We start from the raw sequence: 10,145 nt of genomic DNA on the forward strand, positions 1-10,145 counted from the left end.
CAGTGGCTTTAATCAGTAGATAAACTTGTGCTAGTTTCATGCAAGTGTGCAACTACTTCAGTGTGAGATGGAAAGTAGGTCAGGCCACAAGTCTGTGAAAGGGGAAGTTATACTCAATACTAAGGATATACTGTGGGTGAGGTGTTAGCTGTCACCTCACATTGCAAAGCAAGAGGCATTTTAGATAAATAAGTGCACTCAGAGTGTAGACTGTCTTCAAAACTTTGGAAGCTAATTTTAAGCACTTTTTTGGTCCCTACTGGTTATGGGCTGTAAAGTCTCTCTGAATTGCATGATTACTTCTGTAGCAAACATATGCCCTATGATGCAAATAATTATTTAACATCTACTCTTGTCTAAAAAAGACATAAAGCTTAATTTGGCTGAATGTGATGTTGAAACACTGGACTAATTGTAATATGCAAATCCAAACTGCTGCCTGGAACACTGAGGTGTTCCTGTGCCAAAAACAGTATGATAAAGCTTAAAAAGAAAATTAAAAAAAGAAAAAAAGAACAAAACAAACCCTCATCTTCTACCAGGTAGAACATATAAAACTGTTGAAGGGCTGCCAGAAAGGCCAAAAGACTTGCCTTCTAGTGGTGCCTTTCCCAATAGCAACACCACACAACTGACATGGTTCACAACCGGTGCAGTGAAACTGGGGTCTGGCTTTCTCATACTTCCTCTGCTTAGGAAGCCTATGAGCAGCAGCACAGGAACTGAAGGCATTTGTAGAATCAAGAACCAACGTGCATTATTCCATCCGCTTTTGCAAGGTCATCTTTGCAACCCTGAGGGCACAGAACATATATGTGTGTATACAGTACATAAAGCTTACACAGTATACAAACCGTCAGTACAGGCTCGCTCTCTCTCTCTTGCAAGGGAAACTTCCCATGTACCAGTAGCAGCTAGTCCCAGCACATGGACTAACATGGACACATGTTAGTCCCACATGGACTAACAACTTTCTTTGACCTAGAAGTCATGCTGGTAAGTTCTGTTCCCTCTTTTGGGCCATTCCTCCTCCACCCATTTCAGCAGCACTTTCACAACATCAATTCTCTTATAAAATTTACAGAGATCAATCAGCTGTTCCACAGTCCGGTCACTATTCCGTAGCAAGAACTCCAAGGTGGGACTCTGGGGCTTCTGTTCAAGGAAACACAATTCATCGTAAGTCATTCCCCACTTGCTTGCTAAATTCCTCCAGTTTTTCACTGTTGGGTGGCAGGGATCCAGCTTTATCCTCACTGTGTACAACAAGTCCTCATCATTCAGCATGTCACTGATGGTCGGTGCACGGAATAAGCACAAGGAGCAGGTGCCATTTTCCTTGCAGGTTTTCTTGAGATCTGCAGTGAAAACCATTACATGAGAAGAAGTTAGGATCTATTGCTGTGGTTTCACCAGGAACACAAAGTTAAAAGCACAAAGGGCTGAAAAGTATTATGTTACTGTGAATCACTTCAGAAAAAGTCAGAATAGTGACATGTAATGCCTTTCCTTACGGAGTACTCACGAAATTGACTTCTCTCTCCACTACACTCAGTGGCTATAATCAAAAGGCAGTAATTTTGGAAGTATCATATTTATACTTTATAGAAAAGGCATGCAATTCAATCCAGCTGATTCCCTTTTTTGCTGTTGGAAACTATGTCGCTTCCTCAAATCTGCCATAACCCCTGTTTACATCAGCAACAGGATTACGTGCACATGATATGCATCTCATATACCTGTGATGGAGGATAAGGAAAAGGGTTTGTACTTCTAAGCTGCTGCCTTCATAACAACACGAAACATTTTCACCAGGAGAACCTCTGCTGACAGCTGCAAACACAACTAACATTTAGTACTTTAACGCAATGAATAAGTGGAAAGGTTCCCTTGCTTTGTAGGGCTCTAACAATAATAGATGCCCTGTTATACCAAGCAAGCCTGTTTTAAATGTACATTATGGAAAAGAAGAAAGTGCATACTCCTCCAAAATACCAAGATGCTGGATGTAGGTGGTGATGTGTTCTAAAATGTGAACCAAATACCAAAAATTGCCATTTAGAGGTCTCCCACACACATCAGTCAGTATTTCCCCAGCAGTGTGAACAATGTGGTGCTGTCAGGCAATATTATATATTAATAACCTGTAAAAGTGTGTAGAAACCAGTTCTAGTCATACTGCTAGTTAAAAACTAATACCAAAACCTTTAACATTCCAGTGGTGTAGGTCACTGTGTGAGCATTTTGGCTGCAAATATGACCTTAAGCCTCTCTGCTTCTTTTTGAAGGCAAGGAGAACTTGCTATCTCTCCAAAGATGGTAGATAATGAATGCAGCCTACAAGCACTTTCTAAAGCTTCTGCCCTTCAGCGTTATCGTATACCTTTGAACGGGGAAATAACTGGTCCTACTTGGGATGAAACTCTTTGAAAAAGGGACCCTACAATAAGAAAACTTATATTAATCAAAAGATTGATTAAAACCAACATAAAACTGTGACACACAGTATACACGTGCTGGATCAGTGCTGGTCTAAGAGACCTGAACTGTATCTCTGGCAAAGGGCACATCTGGTACTTATGGCCACCTATTCATACAGACAACAGCATCTGTTAAGGTAGGGACTTTTTGTTTTCTTTTGGGGGGATGGTATCCTGTTTTGGTGGTGGGTTTTCTTGGTTTGCTTAGGTTTTTTTTTATTTGCAGTAATTATTGTCAGATTGTGTGAAAATTCCAGAAAGACAGTCAAATTGTGAGCTGAATGTGGCTTCTGCATATGCTTTGGGTTTTGCTTTTAAGGGAAGAACAGGCTATTGTTATTTCTGTAACATTGTTCATCAGTTTGCTTTTTCAGCAGGCCAGAGACAACTTCTGAAGTTTTCAACAAGTTAGGACGTGCAGCAACAACACTGCTGCAGACACATAACTTCATACAAATGCTTAGATTCCCTGCTAAGGGGAAACATATTCTAGTGACAACTTTGCTTACAGGTATTCCACAGGCCTTGCAGCTGTTCTCTACAGAAATACCTATGTTAAGTACTCTGTTCTTCTTGTGCACCCTAAACTCTTGCTGAAGTGAGCCAAAACTTGTTTGCTTCGCTTGTACCAGTATTTAGTTACACAAACAAGGCAAAATTAATATAATCCAATCAAAGCTCTGGCTGAGCTCAAAGGGCAGGAGAGCCACCTATCTGAATTTCATCTTACTTTGCTTTGCAAGGGTGCCAAAGTAAGTTTATCCTCCAACAGCAGCAGGGAAGAAGGTGTAAGGAAAACACAAGGCAGTTATAGGTAAACAGAACTTAACCAACCTACTTCTTGTGCTATATATACTGTGTACAGACTACCAAAAGCATTATAAAGAATGCTGCTTTTCTAAGATGCTCTGGTGTTAGATACTGATAAGCAAATGATGACCTACCCACCTAATTGCATGATTCTAATGCTACATAATAGGACAAGCTTCTTTACTAAGAGGAAATCCTCAGTTGTTCACTGTTAGCTTAACAGGGCTGTGTATCATCCATACACATCCCATTCCCAGAAGAGCTCATACAATTATGGGATAAGGCCCCACAGCCTTCTGCCAGCTTCTGCTCCTGTTCAATAGCTTTTTACAGATTTCTTACAAAGGTGGATATACTAGATATATTTGGAAAGCCCAACTCACACATTTTGTATGGTCTGTATTATTGATCACCACCCCCTTAAAACAAAGAGGGAGCTGTAAATGACTGGGAATGAAATGAGCTCCACAAGCCTTAGTTACCCAGGCAGTTCTTGGTTATGACAAATAGCAATTTTTAATAAAGTACTTTCAAAGAAAATGTAGGATAAAATATGTAGAACAGCAAAGTTGACATATTACCTGCCAGTGATTCATCAGTATGGCTTTGCATGTCTTTGTCTTCTGGCTACAAAGCAGAAAACAAATATAAATCAAAGCAAAACAATATATTTGAACACCAGAATAACTATTTGGCTAATTTACACGTGGTAGGAGATTACTTAGAAGAATCCCAAGCTACTTGTAAAGTCAGACATAGAATATATCTGATTTTGACAATTACTGACAATCTGCAGTCTTTTCAGGCAGTGTTCTCATGCTTCAGCTCACAGGAGTGCCCTGTTGGTTATATCCACTCAACAATGTCATCTTTCTAATGATATGCTATAGGGTTACATCTTTTGAATATGTTCTTACACCCTCAACAGCTGTTCAACAATTTATATGGTTTGATTAAAAACATTTTTCAAATGCTTTGTAATGAAAAAAAAGAATTTGCCTGTAACATGCAGCAGTAAGGGATTGTTTCATTTATCTAGGAAAAGTGGAGGAGCTTTTTCACAAACGTCTTTACATACACAGGAAGCTTTTCTAGGCAACAGGTGGACTTGAACATTGCTGACTCATGTCTAACCCTCCTCCTGTTCATAGTAAACATTCCTTCTGTGGCTGTTTGCCTGCTAATTAAATATCATGAAATTACTTCGCAATTTGAGTCTGCAACACACATCGTAACATTTCTATTCTACAATTTAGAGAGCATCATTTAAAACCTAGAAAGCCAGTACCTTGATCCTAGGACTGCAGGAAACTGCAGCTGCCCTTACTTTAACTATGCGGGTGTGGAGCCAGGTGAAATAGCTTTCTTCTGCTGATGATTTCAAGATGAAAGCAGACAGGGGGTTTCCCCTTTGATAGCTGCAATCAAATACTGTTGATTTTCTGTATCACTTCACTCTTCCAAAACTATCACAGCAGGCTCCTTTACTTTTTTCAGGCAGTGCATGCAAACACAAGTCAACTGGGTAACAATATAGTGTAATAAGATACTCTATTCCTACCTGCTATGCCTTGTTTACTAAGAAATCCACTAAAAATAGAATATAGGCAGTTTCAGTTGATGTGGTGAACATGCCATTCACAGTCCAATTATAAAGAAGGTAAACTATCTCTAAAATATTTAAAGACTTCGCTAGGAAAAGAAAAATTTGCATGCTGTTTTCAGCATTTTTTTATTCCCTGAAAACAGCAAGAACACACATGCTACATCAATTCACCCCACAAAATGCCTGCTTTCTGCTCAAGAGATCTAACATTACATAGGCCACTTCCAACAGAATAATCCTTGCTATTATCTTCTAGTAGTTTACTTTTCCACTGCCAACATGTAAGCTTTCTCTGGACAGAGCTTTTTAAACATGAACTGGCACCATGTGAGCACCAAAAGTTTAAGAAAAATTAAATCTGGAGATCCTTATTATAGTCATTGCCTCCATTCCCACACATCTCTAAAAAAAGTAGAACATTACTACTGAGCCCTGAGAAACTAATCCCCAGAAGGACAAATCACTGCGAGAATGAGGAGCTGCCTATCACAGATCTAGCCTCCCCAGAGATCTGTTTGAAAAGTAATAAAAAAGCAAATAAAAACTAAAGGCGTGGGGGGGAGGAAAGAGGGGGAAAAGTGGATACTATTCACTTAGTTTGCAATAGCTAAGTTGCTGTCCTGAGCTTCAGTAACATCTCCCAGACTTTATGATATCACGAAAGTTCAAACCATATTGTGAAAGTTAGTATCTAAATGCCTTTAAGAGATGTCATTATACTCATGTCTTGTGGTTAAAAAATAACAAGAATAGCTACGACTGCAAAAAGAAAACTGGAGATACTTACCTGTGCCACACATCTGTTTTCAAAATTCCTATTTTTACTGATCAGTTATAATCCACTTTTATCAAGTCAGATGCACTCAGATTTATTCAAGGTAACTTTCTTTTAACGTAATTGCAATAGGACAATGTAATGTTACTGGCCATGAAATGAAATCATTAAGCAAGAATATTTTTTGCCCACCTTAGTTGTGACCTCTACAGGTCTAATCAAAACTCTAAATGCTCTCTTCTTGATGACAGGAATAAGACTGTTACCTCCACTACCTGTGAAACGCATACCAAACCCATGTTTGTTTCTGATGAAATTCAGCTGGGACTCTAGTATAAGGAACTCCTTTTAATTCTCTGCCTTGCTGGAAAATGCTCATTCATTTCTCTTCTCCAAGTTTTCTGCTCAACCCAAAGAGAATCTATTTGAAATTCAGCAAAAAACATTCAGTTGAAAGATGGTAACCATGGAGTGTGGGGGTCACTCAGCATTGCCCACCCTAAGGCAATGTAAGATTTCACAAACAGTGCAGAGTGTTTCCACTACAGGAGGAGCAGTGTTCCAAATTCAAAGCAGAAGAGTCAAATGCCTCCCAAAGGGCAAAACTCCCAAAACCTAGGATTCCTTACTTCTTATTCTCTGCCCTGGCTCTATTCTCAGCCGGAAAGAGGAAAAGCATGTATGACAAAGCCTGAATTCTTTGTCAGCTCTTCTTTGAAGCATCTACACACTAATCAAAACCTGTTTAAACTATGAAGTACACATTCATAATTAAATAACCTTTCTTTTGCTCTTCTCCACAAAAGCTCACTTCATTGAACTCAAAAAGAGAACATATATCTGATCTGTTTTACTGAGTAATTCCATGCTCTCCTGATATAGATTGAAGATATATTTGTTAACATACTTATTTAATAGACAGCAATAACTTAGTTTACATTCAGGCATCATTTTTCTTACCTGCTGGATTAGGCCAGAATCTGACGTAAGGGTCTTGATGTTCACAGATGCAATTTCCAGTGTAACTTGATCTGTTAGGTATTCCTCATCTAAGACAAAGATTGTGAAATACTGGTCTTCCACCCAAAAACAAATTTAAATATTAAGACTATCAAACATGAATTATAGGGACCTAGCATACAGACTTCAGCTGCATATCACAATCAGTCAGTGTGAAATGCTGGTTTAAAAGCCCTAAATATTAAATTGTCAGAGACTGAAATAATCACGCAGAGCATGATGTGTGAATTAAAATAAACCTGGCGGAGACTAGGTATTAGTGTGGCAGTTGTTTTTTAAACAAACACCACGCTATTTTTGAAACAAAAGTCATGTTCTTCTTTCAAAAAGACCAGAGAATATTAACTGAACCGATACATGAAAGTAGGCTGAAGATGACTGTTCTAAGTCACTATAATTTTTGCTTTGCTTTTCTTGTCACGCCTACAATAACAATTGTTGAAATGTGTACTCCACAAATATTTACCTTTTATTCTGCCCCTTTGTAAATTCGGCTCATACTACTGATCTCTACCACACAGCAGTTTTCTGAAGTGCTGAAATAATCTGTTTCAGTGTGTTTATTGACTGTCCTGTGAGCCCACTGAAAAGCACCACATTCCTCAGAACAGCACAAACTCTATTTACCTTTCAAGCTTTACTTTAGCCTTCAAAATAAGGTACAAGGGATATATAAAACCTTTGTGAACCTTGTGAAAACAGACAATTTTCACTCTGCATGATTAATAAGGTCCTCATCATCAAACCATCTGCATAATTCCCGTGTCAGGTGCTGACCAACCATTAACACAATATTAGAAGAGAATATATTCTACACGTTTTTACACACAAGTACTCGCCATAGTGATGACTACGTTTGTAGTGCTGGTACATTTCCATTTGCTATTTAATAGTAAGATCTCATTAAAGAACAGGTATTATCTTTATGAATCATCAGATAACAGAAACATGACATAGTTCCTCATCTCGCTCAAGAAACTGAGCTGAATCAAAGAATTCATCCTTACACTTGCAAGAAAAAAAGAATAAAAAAATATTTTCCTCTTTTTCTGCTCTTATAAGACTGTTTAAACTTAAAGCCAAATAGAATTCCACCCCCAGCAGCATAACCATTTAATGAGGATCATCTTTATTATTTAAGACTGTAGGTCCAGAGACAACAACAACAAAAATAAATAAATAAATAAAGGTCTGCCTGAAAATGCAGAGCATGGGCACCAAGATTCCACTTCCTTTGTGTGGAAAAATGTTGTGTGAATTTGTTTCATATTTGAGCAGAGGTAGAATTATAATCAAACTGTGATGTAAACATTAAGCCTACTTACTAAACATTAAGCCTACTCTACTAAAACATTAAATCTGAAGCAAATGTAACTTTTTGTTACAGAGAAACATACATGCGCATTGATACCACTTCTTAGTTCACAAATACATATTTCTGTATTTTTATAGAAATAGTTTTGAAAAATCATTCTCATAAAAAAAATTTAAAACATGAAATGAACAGAATATTAAGAGGTAATATGTCAGGCTACATTAGTATTCACATGAAAATAAAACTGAGTTCACTTCCTTTCTACAGGAAGTGCTGAAATTTCTACCTCCTCTCAGCTTTCTTTTTTATATTAAATATGTTTAAAACATGGAATCTCTGATTTCAAATAACTTCCACAAATTCAAAATTTAGGAATTTATCTAATTTATTTTGAGCAGGACCTACTGTCACAGCTGTAATAAAAACCAGGACATGACAAATAATGTTACAGAGAAATTGATTTAGTGTTAATAAACAATTCTGAAGGAACAAACCACCTGCTTGCAAACAAAGTGATTTATGATTTCGAATAGTTTTCATCCCACATCCTCCTTCCCTACTGAGCACCAATTCTGAGATCCTCGTTTCCTCTGGCTGGCTCCCTCAAGCCCCCAGAATATTCTCTAACCTTCCTTTAACCCCAGTGGTATATTGCTTACACAGCAAAAGCTTCCATTGTGACTAGCTTCTGCATGGTTTCCTGTATCTGTCCTTGCTGCAATCCTGCTGTGCAACACAGGATGCAAAACCTGCAGAGTGCTCCTCAACTGAGCCTCTGCCAGTGTATTCCATAGGCAAAAGCCAATGGCGAAGCCTAGGATTACAAAAAAAATGCACCCCACATGTCAAGGAAACCATAAAGGGGATAGTGACACTGTGTAACCCCAAGTATTTGACTTCGGTGCAATAGAGAACTTGCACTCCCTCACTTTATTTGCAGTGAAAATGAACTCAGATGGTACTAATACCTGCTAAAGGTAAAAGATGGCATGAGGAGTTTATAGGGTTGAGAATGCAATCAGAGGCAAGAGAACTGGAAGGTATTTCTGATGATCTAAAGGCACTAGTAATTTCCTCAAATCCACCTTCTAACACTATCGTGCCTCTACCATCCGACCTCTGAAGACTGTTTTTCAATGGCACCACTGTATTTTCCTTCCAGGTTGAGAACCAAGATCTTCTGAGGATAGTTTTAAACTGACCTTTTCATCAAAATTAAGCTTTGAAATGTAATTTCAAAAGTTATATATACACACCAAACTGACTCGAAACATATGAATCTAGGAAAAAAAGTAAGATATTTCAATCAGTTGGGTAACAGCAACTGTTTCATTGCACATAACACAGATCTGTGACACCTGAACAGACAGAACTCACAACACTTACCTTTAGGAACTCCTGTGTCTTGGACAGGATATTTTTCAATCTATCATAAAAAGGCAAGAGACAGGTGTTTGTTACTTTGAGTGTAATCATGCTGGAGAAAGAGTATGTGATTATGCATCACTATAGTTGTATCCTTTAAACTGCTACTTGTTGATCTGTCTACAATCACATGTAGTAACACTTATATTACTGTTACCTGATATACTCCTGTATCGGCATAAGATTGGCACATTTAATATCCTAAAATGCAAAACCTTGCCATAAACGGTGTTGCTCTGTCAGCAAGCACTAGAGAGCGCTGTTTGGTCCCTTTCTAGGTTCAATCACACCTGCTGTCTTACGTTCCATGACTTCAACTCAACAGCTAAAATAAGTACAGGAAGGAGTAACAGCTTCGTACAATTGAAATTTTAAGCCCTATGTGGGTTTTCTTATCCCTCCAACCCATATAAGACCGAAGAATGTCAGTCGCCAATCTTTAACTAAAAAAAAAAGTACTGTCAAAGCCTGCTCAGCTGGTATCATCCAATTCAACTTATGTACCTATTTGTATTTTTACATACACTTTAATTGCACAAGGTTAGTAAATAAAAATGTTTAATGCAATCATACAGATAAGAAAAACCTCATATATACTCACAGTTTAACATCCTTGTATGGTTTACCTTAGTTCTGCATCACATAGCTAACTATAGAGAGCCATAATGATTTGAACTGTATTAGACTTGAAACACATACCATTGTTAAGGAAAG

At 37.9% G+C, this 10,145-nt stretch overlaps 1 protein-coding gene across 1 annotated transcript in view; it reads right to left on the reverse strand.

Annotated features, from left to right (window-relative positions):
- Nucleotides 1-708: 708 nt before the first annotated feature.
- The window catches only part of EDARADD (EDAR-associated death domain), a 12,710-nt gene continuing 3,273 nt past the window's right edge, over nt 709-10,145 (reverse strand). The window contains 4 exon segments of the mRNA XM_010022082.1: nt 709-1,358; nt 3,872-3,917; nt 6,632-6,720; nt 9,393-9,469. Coding sequence (XP_010020384.1) covers nt 982-1,358; nt 3,872-3,917; nt 6,632-6,720; nt 9,393-9,469 — 589 coding nt within the window. The 3' untranslated portion in view covers nt 709-981.

This window comes from Nestor notabilis, unplaced genomic scaffold, assembly GCF_000696875.1.
Source record: "Nestor notabilis isolate BGI_N333 unplaced genomic scaffold, ASM69687v1 scaffold32339, whole genome shotgun sequence".
NCBI lineage: Eukaryota > Metazoa > Chordata > Aves > Psittaciformes > Psittacidae > Nestor > Nestor notabilis.